Genomic DNA, 22,367 nt, shown 5'->3' on the forward strand with positions numbered 1-22,367 from the left:
CTGGCAGTCATAGATAAATAAAGAGTAGTTTGTTCTGTAGAACACTGGTCCCCAACCACCGGGCCGTGAGGAAACGACATAATTTGGCGATATGAAACAATATGAGTCAGCTGCACCTTTCCTCATTCCCTGTCATGCACTGTTGAACTTGAACACCACCCCCTCAATTGGCTGGTCCGCAAGAATATTGTCAATATTAAACCGGTCCGCAGCGCAAAAAAGGTTGGGGACTCCTGCTGTAGAACAATAATAGTGTAACAGTAGAGATGTATGTACAAGCTATGAAACTGTTGCCACACTTCTTTCTGATATTTTAAATACTGATTTGCTTTATAGTGACCACTATTTTCTAGCAAGACAGATGAAACATGTTGCATTACAGAAAATCAGTATACCTCATGACAGCATAGAAATAAGACCAGGAATAAGCTAGACAGCCTCTCAAGCTAGGTCTGCCAATGAGCAAGGTCACTGCCAATCAACCATCTCAACACAATTTTTTGTCCTATCTCCATTTCCTTTGATTCCTATAGCTTTACTCAAATTTTAATGACATCAGTCTTGAGTTTCCACAGAGGGAATTCCAAAGATTTGCCATCCTTTGAGTGGTGGTGGGGTATGTGAAATTAAGACATAACTTAATGATATATCAAAATAGTAAAGCATTCTTGGAATTACACAGCAAACAATGATCAAAAATGATCTTTTACCTCTGGTTTGGAACACTATTTTTGTACCTGGTCACCTAACACTGATGTGCAAGATACTATTTTTGTTCAAAATGAACATTGTCTTAATTAACTCCAGCATAAAATAATGGTTGATTTCAGAAATTTAGTTTTTGAGGAATTAGGGTTTAAGCATATTTTATTTGGAACAGAAGATATATTTTCAATTTATAAAGAACTATCCAGCACATTAGAATACAAGGAATTTAGAAATTTGGAAGAGAAGCTACAAAGAACAACTTAATTGAAAGGGTGATAGACCTGTGGCATAACTGTAGTTCAAGGACATATAGTTGCGTTTCCACAGAGAAGACATTGAGAATATACAGAAGTCGGCAATTTAACTGATTAGTGAATATTGGAGGTATTCATGAAACAGCATAAAATTTTTTTTGGTTGATTTTTGCTTCACGTGGAATAAATAACGCAGTTTAGATATTGCATAATTTAAAATTAAATGCTGATATAGCGGAATTAACTTTTTCATTGTTTTAGGATTTAAAGGAAAATGTAAAAGAAAACCCTTTAAATGTCCTGCTTCCTTCTTAACTCTTTCCAAATAAAATTATCTTTCAAACACAGAACTTGCATTAGTTTTCACTTTGCCACCAACTTCCACCTCACCCTCAAATTTATCTGGTCCATTTCTGACACTTCTCTCCCCTTTCTCGATCTCACTGTCTCTATCTCTGGAGACAGCTTATACACTATTATAAACCCACGGACTCTCACATTTGCCTGGAATATACCTCTTCCCACCCTGTTACTTGTAAACAAGCCATCCCCTTCTCTCAATTCCTCCGTCTCCGCCACATCTGCTCTCAGGATAAGGCTCTTCGTTCTAGAACGAAGGATGTCCTCCTTTCTCAAACGAAGGGGCTTCCTTTCCTCCACCATCAACGCTGCCCTTAATCACTTCTCTTCCATTTCACACATGTCTGCTCTCACCCCATCCTCCTGCCATCCTACCACGGATAGGGTTCCTCTTGTCCTCATCTGCTACTCCACCAGCCGCCACGTCCAGCACATAATTCTCCAGAACTTCCAGCATTTCGAACAGAATCCCACCTCCAAGCACACCTCTCCCTCCCACCCACTTTCTGTTTACCATAGTGGTTGCTCCCTATGCAATTCCCTTGTCTATTCATCCCTTCCTACTGATCTCCCTCCTGGCACTTAACCTTGAGAGTGGAACAAGTGCTACACCTGCCCCTACACTTCCTCACTCACTACCATTCAGGGCCCTAAACAGTCCTTCCAGGTGAGGCGATACTTCATCTGTGAGTCTGTTGGGGTCATTTACTGGGTCTGGTGCTCCTGGTGTGGTCTTCTGTGCACTGGTGAGACCCAACGTAGATTGGGAGACTGTTTCGCTGAGCACCTATGCTCGGTTTGCAGAAAAGCGTGATCTCCCTGTGGCCGCCCATTTTAATTCCACTTCCCATTCCCATTGTGATATGTCCATCTACAGCCTCCACCACTGTCGTGATGAGGCCACACTCAGCTTAGAGGAACAACACCTGATATTCCATTTGGGTAGCCTCCAACCTATGGCATGAACATCGATTTCTCAAACATATGGTAATACCCCCCCCTTCACCATTTTCCCTCCCCTTTTCCCTCTCTCACCTTATCTCCCTGCCTGTCCATTGTCTCCCTCTGGGATTTCTCCCCCTTTTTCTTCATGGTCTTCTGTCTCTTTCACCAATCAACTTCCCAGCTCGTTACTTCATCCCTCCCCAATCAGGTTTTACTTATCACCTTGTGTTTCCCCCCCCCACCTTTTAAATCTACACCTCAGCATTTTTTCTCCAGTCCTGCTGAAGGGTTTCAGCCTCCAGTGTTTTGTGTGTGTTGCTCGGATTTCCAGCATGTGCAGCTTTTTCTCTTGTTTGTGATTGGCTTTCACTTGCTCTTTTCCAAGTTAGAATACTTTTTTAATCCGTTCTTAAAAATTTTGTTTACTTTGAAGAAAGTTAGTATTTTAAGTATCACTAAGTTATCTTGCTACTTGTACTGAATGGTAATAATACCCATCAATGACAGGAAATACATTTTTCTACTCACATACTGAGTTGTATTGGAACTTCGATTTGTTTTTGCATAACTACAAAACTTTGCTGCAAATTTTATGGTTGAGCTGAGTTTAAAGCAGATATTGAAAAAATTTTATTTTGTATTACATTTTAATTTGTCTCATTGTTTAACTGTCAGCTGTGGTCAATAGCTACAAAGAGACGTCTTTAAATCAGGATTCAAACCAAGATGTCCCACAAGAACATACAGCTGCTGCATTTAGTCCAGAAAGACGGTATGTGCATACAGCAACTGTATGATTCAAAGTAAGCAGTAGAATATTTAATGATTGGGGAAATTGTTTTTGTCTTCACATACAATTATTTTCACCACCGCCTGTGAGGTGCTTGTACGTTCTCTCCTTGACCACGTGGGTTTCCTCTGGGTGCTCTGGTTTCCTCCCACAGTACAAGGGACGTACCAGTTGGTAGATTAATTGTTCATTGCTAGGTTTACATTGGGGGATTTCTGGGCGGCGTGGCTCGAAGGGCCACAAGGGCCTATTCTGCGCAGTATCCCAATAAATTTTTAAAAATGCCATTTTTGGAATTAGGAATGTACGTAGCTTCTCCCATTTCAGTTCCAGTTTCCTTTCCTTAAACTACTACCGGCATTGGATATTTTCCAAATAGGAAGAACTTAAGAATTCGGTACTAAATTTAAAAGTTCCCCAATACAGAAATCAGTTTTAAAGAGAAGTAAAAAATACAATTACAAAAGTATTAAATGATAGCCTTTATCTCAAGAGCTGGAAATTGTTATCAGAGTCCAAGTTGTATCTTGATTAGAGTACTTATTCATATCTGGGAATTGCACCTCAATGTATATATTATATACCATATAATCATATGGTCTGACACCAGTAGAGAAGTGGTTATTGGTGAACTCACAGTCCCCTGGGAAGACAACATTGATGAAGCCCATGAGCGCAAGTTAACCAAGTATGCAGAATTAAGATCAGAGTGCAGAGACAGAGGGCGGAAGGTCTCATGCTATCCATTCGAAGTAGGCTGCCGTGGGTTTATTGCGTTCACTCTCCAGAAGTGGCTGCGTGACCTTGGCTTCACTAGAAGAGAGATCAAGTCAATCAGTAGGGCTGTAGCTGAGGCAGCAGAGAAAGGATCAGCATGGGTGTGGACCAAGTATGTCCAGAGGGGCAGATAGTCAGACAGTGTATACATCTTTTGCAAACCCTTCAGTAGTTGCATAGACACCTGAAGAGCAGACTATCTGTTGGATGGAAGTGACCAACAACTCTGATAGAGGCAGATGCCAAGTTTTTAAGCTCCCCAGTGGGAGGTGGTGCTTTAGCACTGCTGGCCCACCACCTCGAGGGAGTCTTGATCATAAGCGGGCCGAAACTCCTGAGGACAGGTGGCAGATCAACTGATGATCCCACTGGTGATAGCACAGGGCAGTTAACATCTTAGTCCACATGTATTTTTTAACTCTGGTGGCATTTGAAGGCATGATAATATACACGGGTATGTTATTTTCCTGAAATTTCCAAACAGTAAGCTTCTGCCACTTTCTTCATCCCCCTTCTGATAAGTTCACACTTGTGCAGATCTTAAAACACCATCTTCTTCCAACAGGTCTAATTAATTGATAAAACCACACCCAAAGAATTGCTTTAATAGCTGGATAAGCCAAGCTCCCAGCTGCTAAAGCTAACAGTTTGAATGTCTTTCATGTGCAAACTATAAAAATCGCACTATTAAAATGTAATTAATAAAATAAATAAAACTATTTACTTGGATGTATGTTTAAATCAATCACTGAAAAGCAACTATCCAAAAGGTTGTTCATTGAATTAGTGAATTATTTGACCTTATACTTCAGCAAACAACAGATATCCCAATATAACTGCTGGGAAACTGCAGGAAGTTGGTAATGCATAATACATCTAATAAAAGAATGCATTTGGAGAACAGCTGGGAAACAACTCTGAAGAAGTTTAGTATTTCCACACCCTTGTTTGGTAGTCTGAAGTTGCCTCGAGAGAAATGATAAGAGTTCGACAAAAACTATGGCATTTCTCATGGAAGTCCACATCACTATTTTCCAAAATATTTTTTTTTACTTTGAATAAAACTTTTTGATGGGGGTGGGGCACACCATTTCACCTGATGTCTTTTCCAAATGCCCACTCAGTATCCCTTCTGGTATTTTGAACAAAGACTGTCTCTGTTCTGCATCAAGTGAAACAGTTGGTTGCAATCAAGATTCTCCTAAGTATCTTAAAGTCAGTTATCAATTAAGAAGTTTCTTAATGCAATCTATCCAGCCATCCACTATAGGATGGAAGTGATTAAAATAGGAAAAAGTGCAGAAAGGATTCACGAAAGTATTGCCTGGTTTGGATGGCTCTAAGGAGAGGTTGAATATCCTTGGTCTGTCTTCTCAGGAGTGAAAGGAGGCTGAGAAGTGACATGATAGAAGTACGTAAATTATTAGAGCCATGGTAGATAAAAGTCTATAGGTAGCCACTGTTCATTTCCCATGCTGAAGGGTCTCAGCCTGAAACGTCAGCTGTACTCTTTTCCATAGATGCTGCCTGGCCTATTGAGTTCCTCCAGCATTTTGAGTGAGTTGCTTGGATTTCCAGCACCTGCAGATTTTTTCTCGTTAGTTCATTTCCCAGGGTAGGGTTGTCTAAAACTGGAGAGTATACATGAGTGAGAAGAGCTTTAAAGAGGATCTGAGGAGCTATTTTTGTTTTAAACCATAAAGACTAGTTGGCATCTGGAATGAGGTACAAGAGATGGTGGAAGTGGAACAGTAACAGCATTTAAGAAGCATCTACTCAGGTACTTGAATGACCAAGGAATGGAGAATATAGAATCATGCAGGCAAGTGGTATTGGTGGATATGATGGTCAGCATAGACAAAGTGGGCTGGAGGGCCTTTTTCTGTGTTGTACAACTATGACCCAATGATTTTACTTTCTGTTTTCTGTATTTAGGGACTATAGTATTTTTCTACAGGATTTTTTAAAATTTCAGTTGAACCTCTGTTTTCTTAACCCTTTGCTCATTATTAAGATTTCAATTATTATCAATGGAAACTGGATTTCCCTTTTAACAACCACATGTAGTAGGTCCTGTCTGATTTCTGAAATTTCTGATTTGCATTTTTAATCTTTGAATTTCATCTTTCTCTTGGCATACTTCCCTGGTCAATTCAGTTCTATCTGTAAATTATCTTATTCAGCTTTAGAATCCGTCATTTTCATTAGGTTTGTATCATCTGAAAATTTTGCCAGTGGTATTTCTCTTTGTACCACATACTTTATGAAAACATTGACAAGATACCAGACTCCCAGTGGAGTGTTTGCATATTGCTGCATGTTCACAATTGGTTATTATTCATGGTCAGTCATAAACCAACTCTCATCCTGGTAGGTCTAAGAGCTCCTGAACAGTTAAGTGAAGAGCACTGTATATTAGCAAAAGATCCACTCACTGATGATGAAAATTATGTAGTTTTATTATTTACAGAATTTTGGATCTGCTTTATAAGGAGTGGATTAGGTTTTTCATATTAAAATAAAAGAACCTATTAAATGTTGGAACTTACAGGACTCGTTCATTGGACCTTAATTTATATCAGAATGATGGTGAAAGCAGCCAAAAGAAAAAAGGAACCAAGATGTTTGGAAGCTTGGAACGGGGGTTGGACAAGATGATCACAATGCTAACTCCTAGCAAACGAAAAAGACCCTTTAAAGATGGACCAAGGAAGATTAAGGTTAGCCTTTCAGGTTAACTTTACCAATTGATCCATTGTTAAAAATCAGATTGAGTGTTTAAGCTGTGGAATCAGTTATGTTGAACATACTCTAGCAAGGAGGGATATTTATTAATTTTATTTGTTTCTGCTAATTGATGTAAAATAACAATATTGGTAATCCATAATTTTGTAAATCATCTTGACTCTTGGATGTTTTCCTGCACCATTTGTACTTTATTGGCAAGCTCTGTCTTTGCTTTGCCTCAAATTCTATTGTAGCCAGAAATAATTTCCACCTGTAGGCCATCAAAATGCAACTACTCAATGAACCTTCTTGACTGTTTTTCTTTGTTGTCACCTTTCACAAATGTAGGCCTTAAGTGATCATAACATGATTGAGTTCATTGTGAAATTTGAAAAAGAGAAGCCGAAATCCGATGTGTCGGTATTTCAGTGGAGTAAAGGAAATTACAGTGGCATGAGAGAGGAACTGGCCAAAGTTGACTGGAAAGGGACACTGGCGGGAAGAACAGCAGAGCAGCAGTAGCTGGAATTTATGCGAGAAATGAGGAAGGTGCAAGACAGGTATATTCCAAAAAAGAAGAAATTTTCAAATGGAAAAGGGATGCAACAGTGGCTGACAAGAGAAGTCAAAGCCAAAGTTAAAGCAAAGGAGCGGGCATACAAGGAAGCAAAAATTAGTGGGAAGACAGAGGATTGGGAAGTTTTTAAAAGCTTATAAAAGGAAACTAAGAAGGTCATTAACAGGGAAAAGATGAACTATGAAAGGAAGCTAGCAAATAATATCAAAGAGGATACTAAAAGCTTTTTCAAGTATATAAAGAGTAAATGACAGGTGAGAGTAGATATAGGACCCATAGAAAATGATGCTGGAGAAATTGTAATGGGAGATAAGGAGATGGCGGAGGAACTGAACGAGTATTTTTCATCAGTCATCAGCAGTATACCGGACACTCAAGGGTGGCAGGGAAGAGAAGTGTGCGCAGTCACAATTACGACAGAGAAAGTACTCAGGAAGCTGAATAGTCTAAAGGTAAATGAATCTCCTGAACCAAATGGAATGCACCCTTGTGTTCTGAAGGAAGTAGCTGTGGAGATTGCGGAGGCATTAGCAATGATCTTTCAAAAGTCGATAGATTTTGACATGGTTCTGGAGGACTGGATGATTGCAAATGTCACTCCACTATTTAAGAAGGGGGCAAGGAAGCAAAAAGGAAATTATAGACCTGTTAACTTGACATCCATGGTTGGGAAGTTGTTGGAGTCGATTGTCAAGGTTGAGGTTACAGAGTACCTGGAGGCCAGTGACAAGATAGGCAGAACTCCGTATGGTTTCCTTAAAGGAAAATCCTGCCTGACCAACCTATTACAATTTTTTGAGGAAATTACCAGTAGGCTAGACAAGGGAGATGCAGTGGATGTTGTATATTTGGATTTTCAGAAGGCCTTTGACAAGGTGCCACACATGAGGCTGCTTAACAAGATAAGAGCCCATGGAATTACGGGAAAGTTACATACGTGGATAGAGCGTTGGCTAATTGGCAGGAAACAGAGAGTGGGAATAAAGGGATCCTATTCTGGTTGGCTGCCGGTTACCAGTGGTGTTCCACAGGGGTCCATGTTGGGGCCGCTTCTTTTTACATTGTACATCAACGATTTGGATTATGGAATAGATGGCTTTGTGGCTAAGTTTGCTGACGATACGAAAATAGGTGGAGGGGCTGGTAGTGCTGAGGAAACGGAGAGTCTGCAGAGAGACTTGGATAGATTGGAAGAATGGGCAAAGTAGTAGCAAATTAAATACAATGTTGGAAAGTGTATGGTTATGCACTTTGGCAGAAGAAATAATCGGGCAGACTATTATTTAAATGGGGAGAGAATTCAAAGTTCTGAGATGCAATGGGACTTGGGAGTCCTTGTACAGGATACCTTTAAGGTTAACCTCCAGGTGGTGAAGAAGGCGAATGCAATGTTAGCATTTATTTCTAGAGGAATAGAGTATAGGAGCAGGGATGTGATGTTGAGGCTCTATAAGGCACTGGTGAGACCTCACTTGGAGTACTGTGGGCAGTTTTGGTCTCCTTATTTAAGAAAGGATGTGCTGACGTTGGAGAAGGTACAGAGAAGATTCACTAGAATGATTCCGGGAATGAGAGGGTTAACATATGAGGAACGTTTGTCCGCTCTTGGACTGTATTCCTTGGAGTTTAGAAGAATGACGGGGACCTCATCGAAACATTTCGAATGTTGAAAGGCATGGACAGAGTGGATGTGGCAAAGTTGTTTCCCATGATGGGGGAGTCTAGTACGAGAGGGCATGACTTAAGGATTGAAGGGCGCCCATTCAGAACAAAGATGCGAAGAAATTTTTTTAGCCAGAGTGTGGTGAATCTATGGAATTTGTTGCCACAGGCAGCAGTGGAGCCAAGTCAGTGGGTGTATTTAAGGCAGAGATTGATAGGTATCTGAGTAGTCAGGGCATTAAAGGTTATGGTGAGAAGGTGGGGGAGTGGGACTAAATGGGAGAATGGATCAGCTCATAATAAAATGGCAGAGCAGACTCGATGGGCCGAATGGCTGCCTTCTGCTCCTTTGTCTTATGGTCTTGTGTTATGCATGTTTGTGATACAATTCTCAGCTCCCAACTTTTTCACTGCCTCTCTGAGCAGCAACTTCTCCAGCCAAATGTTTAAATGACGAACAATTCAGTCTTCTGCTTTAACTTCTACAAATTTTAAACTATTAACTTTTTAGTTGCTGTATCACTTATATATTAGCAAATTGCCTATGAGCAACTTCATATTGCAGCCTTGTGCTTCTGACTCGTATAGCGTCATAGAAAAGTACAGCTTAGAAGCAGATCCTTAGACCTATCTAGTCCATGCCGATCCACTTAAATTCTCCCATCGACCTGCACCAGAACCATAGCCCTCCACACCCCTTCCATCCATGTACCTATCCAAACTTTTCTTAAACTTTGAAATCGAGCTCACGTGCACCACTTACACTGGCAGCTCATTCCACACTCTCGTGACCCTCTGAGTAGAGTATTCCCTCGCGTTCCCCTTAAACTTTGCATCTTTCATCCTTAACTCATGACCTCTAGTTGTAGTCCCACCCAAACTCAGTGGAAGAAGCCTGGTTTAATTTGCCCTATCTATACCCCTCATCATTTTGTATACCTCAATCAAATCTCCTCTCAATCTTCTACATTCCAAGGAATAAAATCCTAACCTATTCAATCTTCCCATATAGCTCAGGTCTTCAGATCTGAACTTTCTCTCTATTCTTTCTAACTTATTTACATCTTTTCTGTAGGTATGTGACCAAAACTGCACACAAGTCTCCATAGTAGGCCTCACCAATGTCTCGTACAACTTCAGCATAACATCCCATCTCCTGTATTCAATACTTTGAGTTATGAAGGCCAATGTGCCGAAAGCTTTCTTTATGATCCTATCAGCCTGTGATGCCACTTTCCTGAATTATGGGCCTGTATTCCCAGATCCCTTTGTTCTACTACACTCCTCAGTGCCCTACCGTTCACTATGTAAGTCGTACCCTGGTTGATCCTACTGCAGTGCAACACTTAGTACTTGTCTGCATTAAATTCCATCTGCCATTTTTCCAGCTGGTCCAGATCCCGCTGTAAGCCATGATAGACTTTCTTGCTGTCCACTACATCCCCAATCTTGCTGTCGTCCGCAAATCTGATGATCCATTTAATCTCATTGTCATCTAGATTGTTGATTATACATGACAAACAACAATGAAACCAGCACTAATCGCTGTGGCACTCCGCTATTCACAGACCTCCAGTCAGTGAGGTAATCATCTACTACCACTCTCTGGCCTCTCCCACAAAGCCAATGCCTAATCCAATATATTGCTACTACTTGAATGTCAAATGACTGAACCTTCTTGACCAACCTGCCACGTAGGACTTTGTCAGATAACCTCCACTGCCTTGCCTTCATCAACTTTCCTGGTAACTTCCTTGAAAAACTCTCTATAAAATTGGTTAAGCACAACCTACCACGCAAAAAGCCGTACTGACTATCTTTAATCAGTCCCTGTCTATCCAAATACACATATATCCGGTCCCTTAGAATACCTTCCAGTGACTTTCCGACTATTGCTGTCAGGCTCACTGGTTTATAATTTCCTGGTTTAGTTTTAGAGCCTTATTTTTATCCCCTTCATTACATCCTAACTTTGTCCGAACATTGTTTTTTTCCATTGGATATTTTTTTCTGCATTAAAGACACTTTTGGGATTCTGTGAATCATGTCAGTTTGGAAAATTAAATGCCAAAGACACGGCTAAATTTGTCACACTAAGTGGCGAGTAGATGAATGAACCTTTTGCTTTTAAGGATAGTAAAGGCATCCTTTAGTCTTGTGAGACCATGGATCTACACCTGGAAAGTCTTCACTCTCCAGGGCGCAGGCCTGGGCAAGGTTGTATGGAAGACCAGCAGTTGCCCATGCTGCAAGTCTCCCCTCTCCATGACACCGATGTTGTCCAAGGGAAGGGCACTAGGACCCATACAGCTTGGCACCAATGTTGTCACAGAGCACAGTGTGATTAAGTGCCTTGCTCAAGGACACAATACGCTGCCTCGGCTGGGGCTCGAACTCATGACCTTCAAATCGCTAGTCGAATGCCTTAACCACTTGGCCACATGCCCACACTTTTAAGGATATGACTCATTAATAAAACTCAACTTTCCTAATTTTCTTATTTTGATATAGCAAGAAGCAAATTCGTAAACTTGTTTTTTGATTGAATTATGGTGCATTTTGAGGTAATAAGCTTTCATAATGAAATCTTCAGAATTTCTTTAACTTTCAGTGCAGGGTCAAGATACGAGTCACACCTGCACAATGTACATCAGTACTGACCTCATACCTGATGACGGGGTTCTTGTGTGTCATGGAGAGGGTGCCCCTCTCCCATTAACTTTAGTTCCTCCTTGACTTCAAAACACCTGACTGCTACCATTCACAAAACAGTTCTATTAGTGAAGCCTAGAAAAATGAAGCTCAAAGTCACTAATAAATTGTCTATGGAAATGATAAAACAGTACTTTCTGAACACTTTAAAGTTAGTGACAGTGAACCTTGTGAGATATGACTAATCATAGCCTGCCAATTTAGATATCAACCCATCATTCCTGTCTGTCCCTTTTGGGCCCACCTCATGCATGAAGCATAATTGACACTGATTCCATTAACCTACATTAGGCCCATATCTTTCTACTCTTTTCCTATCTCAGTATCCACCCAAAGTGCCTTTAAATGTTGTAATCATATCTGCCTCTGGCAGCTCATTCCAGATAACTATGGATTTCCTTTAAATTTCTTTCCCTCACCTTAAACCACTGGCCTCTAGTTCTCAACTAGCCTGTCCTGGAAGAATAACTACCTATCCTATCTATGAATCTCATAATTTTATAAACCGTATAAGATTACCCCTCAGCCTCCAGCATTTCAATGAGAATAAAATCATCCTATCCGCACTTACCTTATAACTACAGCTCTCCATTCCGGGTAACATCCTGGTGAATCTCTTCTTTACCATGTCCTTCCTAAAGAGTAGAAACTGAAGCAACACATAATACTCCAAATGCAATATTACCAACATTTTGTATAGCTGTAACATGGTGTCTGATTTCCCAGCTCCTATACCCAATGCCGCCTTTGTACGAACTCCAGCAATAGCGTCAAGGCACTACAGCATAGAAACTGGCCCTTTGGCCCATTTGGTTGGCACCAATGTATTATTCTGCATAGTCCTATTGGTCGAGGTGTAGATCATACTGTAGCTCTCCATACCCTTCCCATCCATGTACTTATCCAAATTTCTCAAGTGTTGAAAATGAACCCACATCCACCATTTGTGCTGGCAGGTCATTCCACACTCTCATCACCCTCTGAGTGAAGATTTCCCCCTCAGGTTCTCTTAAATATTTTACTTTCACCCTTAACCTATGACCTCTAGCTGTAGTCTCACCCAACCTCAATGGAAAAAACCTGGTTGCATTTACCCTATCTAAAACCTTATAATTTTTTAAACCTCTATCAAATCTCCCCTCGTTCTCCTATGCTTCAGAGAGTAAAGTGCTAATCTAACATGCAGCTTTTATTTGTCCTTTCTCTGCAGTCTCACAGAAATGCAGCTATGCTTGCCTGATACTATAATCTATTATGCAGTAATTCACACTACCATCCTGAGAAATCTTTTTAAGTAAATTATTTTGGAATACTTTAGATGGTCTAATAACCCAACCTGGCTTACTTTAAATACTGAATCATTAAGGAATCATCATAATTATTTTCTCTGACAATATATTATATGCAAATAGATCCTTGAGGAAAATTCTAATTTGTAGTATTACAAAGGAAACTATTCCAAAATTGAAATTGCACTTTTGTATTCAAAGCTCGTGGTTAAACAAGTGAAAATTCTTTGAATTTGTAATATGGAAACTGCAGTAAAATCATGCTTGCTCTTTTAGGCACAATATAATGTGACAACAACCACCATGGTGAATGCAGATCAAGTTTTGGATGAAATTATTCAGATTTTACCAACCAAACGTGTAGACTTTGTGCAAAAGGGGTAAGTTTTTAAAATTAGTCCAATATTTGAATGAAAATAATGGGATATTAGTGTTAAAGTACTGCAGGTTTGATGGGAATTAGGTACCTATGCATTAACAAAAATGAAAACACGTGTTTAATAGTTCGGTCTCACAAGATTTATTGTTTTAGTGTTTACTACTGTGGCAGTGAATTAGTGCAAAGTTCTCTATTTACAACTTTTTTAAATGCAGTTATTTTTTATACACACACAAGCCATTATATAAATGGACTACAGATGATTATTTACTGAAATAATTGTTTAGAACATTTTAATGATATTTTAATTCCTACTGTAATATATCCCAATTGTAGCTCTGTAAATTGTTCAGAGTCAATCTATTTTAATTTGGTGATTTATGAATTTGACCATTCACCTTGTTAGGTTACTTGGGCTGCTTGATGACACCTTATACTAGATAACCAAGATTTCCAAGCATTTCTGATTATGGACTGAAAATGAGTCACAATCTGGCTGCTTTCGTCTTCACCAAATCCAACCACCGCTGGCATCATTCTTTTTTTCCTTTTTCTTTATACAGTCTGATCTGGATATGCCCAGTAGACTAGACCATACACATTACATAAACTTTGTAAGATTAGCAACATATTGCTTAGACACAGGTTTTGCTGCTTGTTAATGCCTTAATGGACATTTTATTTAATCCAATCAGAAACAAATTGATTTATTCTAGCTATTGCTGTACTTCACCTTCAATGATACCTGCAGTTTCTTCCTTCCTTATTCTGATGAAAAATCTCAAACCTGAAACATCGTTTTTCTTTCTATAGATGCCGCCCAATCTGCTGATTCCTTCCAGTATTTTCTGATTTTATCTCAGCTTTCTAGCATTCATACTTCTTTTGATTTTCACTCTTTTCACGTTGGAAGATGGCACACAGTAGTGTTCATTAGCACGCAGGATTGGTGCTAGAACAGACTAAAGTTTCAAAAACTGCAATGATGCCAAACTTTAACATGTGGCAAATGAGAGGAATTATACCATCTCTGTACAACAGGACACGGTTTAGCAGAATAGACAGGCAAGTGGCAAATGGAATTTAATACACAAGTTTGAAGTGTTGCATTTTGGCAGAAGGGACGGGAAAAGACAGAGTAACACAAAATGCTGATGGAACTCAGCAGGTCAGGCAGCATCTATGGAGAGGAATAAAGAGCTGATGTTCGGGCATCAGGACGTGAATTCCTCTAGCATTTTGTGGGTATTACTCTGGATTTCCAGTATCTGCAGAATCTCTTGTGTTTAGGGTGGGAAAAGGCAACAGGTTTGGTGAGATAGTTCTGAGAGGTGCAGGAACAGAGGGAAATGTGGAGGGGTAAAGTGCAAAATTTTTTGAAGATGGAAAAGAAAGGAAAATTACGTCGCATCCGGAGTTTCTCCGGTTAGCGGACGATTTCCCTCCACGCCTCTCTGATGTAGTGAGGAACCGTGTACAAGGCAAGTACCTTCTGCCGGGTGGTGTTTCCAAAGAGATCACCAGCTCGTAACCCAGCACAGATGGAAAGTGTGCAGGGGAGCCGGCTGGATTCGAACTCGGAATCTTTCGTCCCAAAGTCCGGCACTGATGCCACTACGCCACCAGCCGGGTCCTTTGAAGATGATAGAAGTGAAAGAGAAGTAAGTAGCTATCTATGAAGTCCAAATTTTAACATGCTCTACTGAGTATATAAAAAATTAAGTTATGACGAACCTTTATACAACTCTTGATTAGACCACAAGTAGAGAATTGAATTCAGTTTTGGTCACAACACTTGGGGGCGGATGTGAAGGTTCTAATACAGTGATATTACAGGTGTCCCCCGCTTTTCAAACGTTCACTTTACAAAACCTCACTGTTACGAAAGACCTACATTAGTACCCTGTTTTCGCTAACAGAGGGTGTTTTCACTGTTACGAGAAAAGCAGCACGCGATAAAAGGCAGCGCGCACCCCGAGCAGCCGCTCTCCCCCGGATTCGGAACTGCATTCTCGCTGGCATTGCTTAAACGCATGCCTGTGAGCAGTCGTTTGCAAGATGAGTTCTATGGTATCGGAAAAGCCTGAAAGAGCTCGTAAGGATGTTACACTTAGCATAAAACTAGACATAATTAAGCATTTCGATCGTGGTGAACGAAGTAAGGACTAAGTGAATTTGGCTTGTGGAAGCTGACGAAGATGATGTTGAAGAGGTTTTGGCATCCCATGACCAAGAACTGATAGATGAAGAGCTGATGCAATTGGAAGAGGAAAGGATAACAATCAAAACCGAATGAGTAATGATAAAGTACGACTTTAATTTTGAAAGGGTACATCGGTTTAGGGGATATTTTCAGGATGGTTTGAGTGCTTACAAAGAACTGTATGATAGAGAAATGCGCGAGGCTCAGCAGTCAAGCAAGCCTTCCACATCAGCCACAGCAGACGACGAACCTCGACCTTCAACATCGAGGCGGGCAGTCATAGGAGAAGATGAGCTGCCTGCTCTAATGGAAATAGACGACGAGATGACACCCCAGTGTCCCACCACCCCAACACCCAGGCCGTGGACAGATACCGATTCGCAGAGAATGCAGCAGTAGCCGGGAGACACACAGCACATCTTTAAGAAAAAAGCCGAAATAAACATGCTAATTAATTAGGTGCCGCCCAGCACGTAATTGTTGGCCCAGATCAGAGGCGATGCAATCGACAACCGGCAAAGAGTTCTTAGAGCAAAGGAGATTGAAAGGTATGAGATAATTGGGTTAGAAAAGGTAGACAAATAAAAGCTGTCCCTATTAGTTGATGGTATAGTGGCTATGGCTTATGGATCTCGGATGATGATGAAGGGATGCATATGGACAAGGAAGGACTTTTCTTAAACAAGGTGGAGACCATCAATATTTTCAAAAGTAAATTAGATTAACACCTTAAAGTTTAGGCAGGAGGAGAAGATGGTGGCGCGACGCAGCTCGCAGCGGCCACTCCGGTGGTGATGTCTGTTATTTTTCAAGTAGGGTGTGTGCACAATCCTGATTTGACGGAGGCGGACAAGAGAGCATGGAGGAACACCTGGTAAAACTTCTGAAATGCCTGCTTTGCTGCTGCTGCTACTGTGTGGTCCAGAATCTCCGAAGGAGAAGGCCCGAGTCCTTGGCTTTGCATGTTGCTTGGCGGCCGGGACGGGGTCGAAGCGCTCGGCAGAGGATGGTGCTCGGTGCTCAGTGTCGGAGGGCTGGTCGGAGGCTCGAAGTTTTCGGATGTACTCAGAGTCCACTGTGGTCGGGTGCTGCATTAGCAGGTTGGCAGCGCTTGGAGGTTCATGGCAGGGAGAGTTTCTCCCTTCTGCCGCCTGCGTGAGATGATGAGGCTATCGGGACTTTGAGACTTTTTTTTACTGTGCCATGGTCTGCTCTTTATCAAATTATGGTATTGCTTTGCACTGTTGTAACTATATGTTATAATTATGTGGTTTTATAAGTTTTAGTCTTGGTTTGTCCTGTGTTTTCTTGTGATATCATTCTGGAGGAACGTTGTATCATTTTTTAATACATGCATTTCTAAATAACAATAAACGAGGACTGAGTGTCCTCATAATCTAATCTAAAAAAAAGTTGCAGGATTACTGGCTTGTGCTGGGGAATTGAATTGATTAGATTACTCAACAAAAAGCTAAATTGGGTTACAATAATGCCTCCTATGCCATAATGACTCTAACTTAACACTGGACAGCAAAAGGAAAAATGGAGTGCATGCTATGGAAAGCATGAGATCTTTGTGGCCGGTTTTCTTCTTTGTTTTCCGTACTCTATCTTTACACTGCGATATCGCAAAGGTGGGGACGAGATGGTGTACAGTTTTTGGGTCACTAAAGTTAGAGGTTGGAGTGAGTAGCTTTCACGGGATGATGTAGGAGGAAAAGGAAATGGTAAGCCTACGTAACGATGAATAAATGGCAAAGATCAGTTGAGCTTTCAAATGATACAACATTAGGAAGTGCAGTGACCCCAATGCTGATGCCTCCTCTGATATCCTGCCAGTTGTCCTCCTGGAGCATGTTGAGAAACATTGTCATCAGCAACTTCATCAGCTTCCTGTAAATCTGAAACTTAATGTATTGATTTTGTTAGGTGAGCCAAGACAATTTTGATGTAGGATAGGTAAAAAAATGATCATTAACGTCCTTCACATGCTAATACTGCCCTCCCTACAAGTCATGCTTACGTACTAAGGCTGTTTAAATGTAAAGCAAGAGCTGCTCTTGAAATACTTCTCATCTAGAAAGTGGCGTAATATAACCTATAGAGCAATTTTTTTTTTGCATTGCAGGTAATCCCACTGGTTATATTACAAGACACTTTGCAGTAAATGCATTGAAGATAGAATCAGTATTAGTTACATGGGGGGGGGTGAGAATGACTAAAATTTAATTGAAAATTTCTTTACATTATTTTTTCACATTCAGAGCTTTGTTTCCTAAACAATACAAATCTCAGTATATTAGCAATTTGTTACTACTTCTGAATTCTGTTTTCTGGATAACTTGCATTTGGCTAAAACACTTCCTTCTTTTCTGGAGGAGCTGTTAACACTGCAGCTTGTCTAATACTCTTGCATGCCACTCATTTTGGTATAATGTACTGTCTTTTTTTAATAGGTTTGAGTTGTACAGCAATGTTTCCTGGTATAAATATTGTAGGAAAGATTCAGTAAACTAATCAAAATTGTTTCTTTCCCAATTTCTATTACTTCTTTTCAAATTTGAAATAATTCATTTTATATAGAGTGTTAGAATGGTCCTGTTGGTTACCCTGTCAGCTAGTTATTTCCAGCACCAGATCTTAATAAATAAGCTGACTTTTTTTTGTAAAGCTATCTATTCCCAGGGATTGAAACTGAAGATGTACTTCTACTGGGATTTGTGACATTAAACCATTCAAGCCACCTCCATTTGATTTTATGAACTCAATATTTTTTTATATCCTTGTAAGATACTCTGACACTGACGTTCACTCTATCAATACTGACATTAATCACATAAAGCACAAGGAATAATTTTGCTTCCAGCAAGAAATACAAACCTAGAAGCAAAGTAATTTAGCCTTGTATAAAGTAAAGGAGATTAGGTGCAATAATTGGCAAATGAATGGATTAAGTAAATCCATTCTGCTAACCCATTAGTGGTTGGAAACACTCTAAAATTCAAAATAAGTTTATTATCAAAGCACATACAGCATGTGTCACCATATACAGCCCTAAGATTCATTTTCTTGCGGGCAATCACAGTAAATACAAGTGACACAATAGAATCAATGGAAGATCACACCAACAAGACAAAAAAAACCCAGCAAACTGAAAGTAAGTAAATAAACAATAAATATTGAAAACCTGAGATGGTGAGTTCTTGAAAGTGAGTCCATAGGTTGTGGGAACATTTCAGTAATAGGTTGAATGAAGTTATCCCCTTTGGTTCAAGAGCCTGATGGTTGAGAGGTAATAAATCTTTCTGAACCTGGTGGTGTTGGTCCTGAGGCTCATGTGCCATTCTTCCTGATGGCATAGAAGAGATCACGGCCTGGAGGTGAGGATACTGCTTATCTGTGGCAACACACCTTGCAGATGCGCTCAATGGTGAGGAGGGATTTACCCTTGTTGGACTGGACAATATTCACTACATTTTTTAGGCTTTTTATACAAGGGTATTGGTGTTTCCATGCCAGATGTGATACAACCAGTCAATATACTCTCCACCACACAGCCGTAGAAATTTGTCAAAGTTTTAGGTGACCTGTCGAATCTTTGCAAACTTCTTAGAAAGTGGAGTAGATTATCGTTGTACACAAGCCATTGGCTCCGTGCCTTCTCTCTGCAAATGCTACCTGTCATGCTGATTTGTTTCCAGTTTTAAGTTTTTGTTTCAGATTTACATCTGTCGTTTTTTCTCTTTTCAGTCCCTAGCTGAGTTTGATGTGCCTGGCCAGTTGGACTTCCCCAATGATTCTCCTTTATTTCTGATTTCAAGCAAGAATTCTTATTTTTGCTTCTGGGACTGTTCTCTTTATCCAGATAGAATGGCTGTCATTAGGAAGCTGCTTTCATCATTTCTGTTGACACCCATTTGCTGTCTTTTTTTCTCCTGGTCTTCACTTTGTCACAGACATCACCTTTGTTCTTCCCATTCGTTTCTCTGTGCAACTTTTAAAACATACCTGCCTTCTAAATTGACCCAGTTAGATGCAAATATTATAAATCTGAAACCTAGCTGTGTCTCGCTCCACAAATGTTGCTGACCTGCAATTTCTGCTTTTATACCAAATTCGGAGGCATATCACTTTCAATGCTTTATTTAAAAGTACTGAGTAAATAGGCTGAATCATTGTGACGTATTGAAATATATTACCTATATATTTTTGCATGTACAGTAAATATTTCCCATGCAGGCAGAAGAATAATTAGTTTTACCATTTTCCAACAAGAGAATACATGATGCATCTTTTTCCTTAATCTTTATCTAAATTGTAGCATACTACATTGGAAATATGAGCTTGGCCATTGTCTCTCTTAGATTCTTAACCAATCTTTTGCTGAAAATAGCTGTTGGCCAATCAGTGCTATAAATGACAGAACCCCAGAAAATGCTGAAAATATCAGATTTCTAAATTCTAGAACGTAATCAATAGGAGTGCAAATTTTACTATTTTATGTTAATCCTGCTCTTGTTTGGGAAAAATATTTTTTGGTAGACCAGCACATGATTGTTTCTGTTAGTCAATGTTACAATTCCTTTCTATACGCAGCTTTCAAGAATCAGTTTATATTGCTTCCTCTGGATGGTGCTATTGTATTAATTACTCAATGTTCCAACATTTAGACATGGTTGATACACCAAGAATACTTTTGCAAAATAAACCTTTGCTTGGGAGTTGGATTAACTTTTATCGCATGGTGCGGCAAGCTTTTCAATTTCCCAAATATTATCAAGAACTGTTAAGTCCTGAAGACATTTAACATTCCTATCTGGATGAATGAATCCCCTAACAAAAAAAAGCATTGTCGTTCTTCCTTCATAGTGCTTTTATGAGCGCCGATTGAGAATTTTATGTGAACGTATTCTTCTTGTGCTGTTTTACCTTCATCTTAAATGCTTCTATGGCATTTACCTCAACTATATATGGTAATGCAATCTATATTTATAGAAGACTGCATCTGGTAGTTCCCATGTATGTTTGAGTGGAAACTCTGGTGGGAGGCAGTGGAAAAAATTGTATCTTTTGAAATGGAAGTAACTTTGGGTGTAATTTGCAGCAAAATTAGTAATTCTGTTCAAAGTAGAAATATCATTTTACTTAATGTTCTCACTGCTTTATTTTTCATTCAGAGAATATCTTGTCTTTATTATTAAAAAATGACTTTAAATCTATTAATGGCTTGGTAATTCTTAGCATAACAGATATGGAGAATTTCCTTTGGTAATTATTTTGAAAAATCAAAACTGGTAATTGGGAGCAATTGCAATGCAATAAAGTCTCCTGAAACTTGCCACAATGCCATTTGAAATACAGTGTGATCATTGATGAGATTGAACTTTTAAATAGTTCACTTCTATCTGTTTTGACTAAACTTTGTGGTCTCAATATAAAAATCTTCTGTATGTGTGCACTCAAGGAATGATAGTCTCTCAATGGGTGATTAAAGTATGCTTTTTATAAATGCATTTCTTTCATACTTTGCTCATTAGATGCATTAAGCCAATTTGCTCCAGTTAGATCAATATTGAAGTAACAAGATTTTAGAAGAAATTCTATATTATGATTGTATATTCATACTACGCAATCATCACCTTGTTCTCCATCAGCTATACTTTAAAATGCTGGACGAGGTCAGATTTTGGAAAGGTCACCATGCAGTTCAAGTTGGAGATGTGTCAGCTCAGCAAGCCTGAAGTGATTGGTATCAGAAGACAGCGACTAAAGGGTGATGCCTGGGTTTATAAACGTTTAGTCGAAGATATTTTATCCAGTTCCAACATCTAATTAGTGTGTATATTAGAAATTTAATTTTTTTTTTTAAGTTCTTCGATTGATGAAAGGAGTATTTTGTTATTGTGGCATTGTGTACCATCTACTATTTTACTTGTGCCTTCACTGATTTCTCAGTTTAATGTAACCTAGCTGTATCAGTATACACTGAGCATAACAAAAAAAAAGTTTTGGAAACATGTGCATGTAGAGGATATATTTTAGTGATTCTTTTTATAAATAATTCTAATATCTTTTACAGCAACATTAGGACAGTATCACCTGAGAAGGTTTCTAAAATACATGAGGATGAGGATGCATGTACTAGGCATGTTACCCTAGGTACTGAGAAGTTTGTGTTCCTAGCTATGTAAACCTAAAGCTGTATAAAAGTATGATCTTCCTAACTTAAATTAGCCACGAGTGAGTGAATTTTAAAACTCATTTGTATGCCGAAATAGAAATATTTATATATGGGAGGGTTAAACAAAGAAGTTTGAAATGGAGTGGTCCATTCAATTTTAAATTGCTTTACAAATTTTAAAGTTAAATCTCTCTTGGTAAAAATTGAGGCATAATTAATGGAGATAAAGAAACTCATGATTAAATTGTACAACATAGCTTTGTAGTAGTTCTATTTTATTTTCTGTTTATTTTTTGTAATCATGTAATATGTAATTTGTAAAAAGTGCACTTTTTTTATCTGTGTGAGTTGGTTATACTGTCATTCCTTAATAAACTTGTAAATTTCCTTAGATTTGGTCTTAGTATACCACTTTATTTTTGAACCTTAATTGTTAATTTTCTAATTTTCAGACGTGACTATTCCAATTTTTTTGAAAATCCAGCATTCACAGAACACTGCATTCAGTCAAAGATTGCTTAATATATCATTTGCATAATTCTCTTCCTGTCTGTGATTTAAAGAGGATTTATTGGGATCGTTAAAAGAGTCACAGCTGCAGTTACCACAGTTGAACTATACACTCAGTATGTTGCATAAAATTAAGTTGATTTAAATAACTTGCCTGTCTTTCTGAATGTTAAATGAAATTTTGTATTTACTAACTAATGATCTAAAATGGACTGACATGACACAAGGAAATTGCCTCTGGAAGCTGATTTCAGCTTATCAGTGACTTGTGACAGTACTGTTAAAGGGTACTG

General features: G+C 39.2%; 1 protein-coding gene across 3 annotated transcripts in view; it reads left to right on the forward strand.

Annotated features, from left to right (window-relative positions):
• melk (maternal embryonic leucine zipper kinase) overlaps nt 1-21,936 on the forward strand; it is a 96,200-nt gene extending 74,264 nt beyond the window's left edge. For all 3 annotated transcript variants that reach the window (XM_072281835.1, XM_072281836.1, XM_072281837.1), the window contains exons 15-18: nt 2,943-3,039; nt 6,386-6,554; nt 13,078-13,181; nt 21,038-21,936. In XM_072281835.1, the coding sequence (XP_072137936.1) occupies nt 2,943-3,039; nt 6,386-6,554; nt 13,078-13,181; nt 21,038-21,215 (548 nt within the window). In that variant the 3' untranslated portion in view covers nt 21,216-21,936. The remainder of the gene's footprint in view (nt 1-2,942; nt 3,040-6,385; nt 6,555-13,077; nt 13,182-21,037) is intronic.
• Nucleotides 21,937-22,367: the final 431 nt, after the last annotated feature.

The sequence above is a fragment of the Mobula birostris genome, chromosome 17 (genome assembly GCF_030028105.1).
Source record: "Mobula birostris isolate sMobBir1 chromosome 17, sMobBir1.hap1, whole genome shotgun sequence".
In the NCBI taxonomy this organism is placed as follows: Eukaryota; Metazoa; Chordata; class Chondrichthyes; order Myliobatiformes; family Myliobatidae; genus Mobula; species Mobula birostris.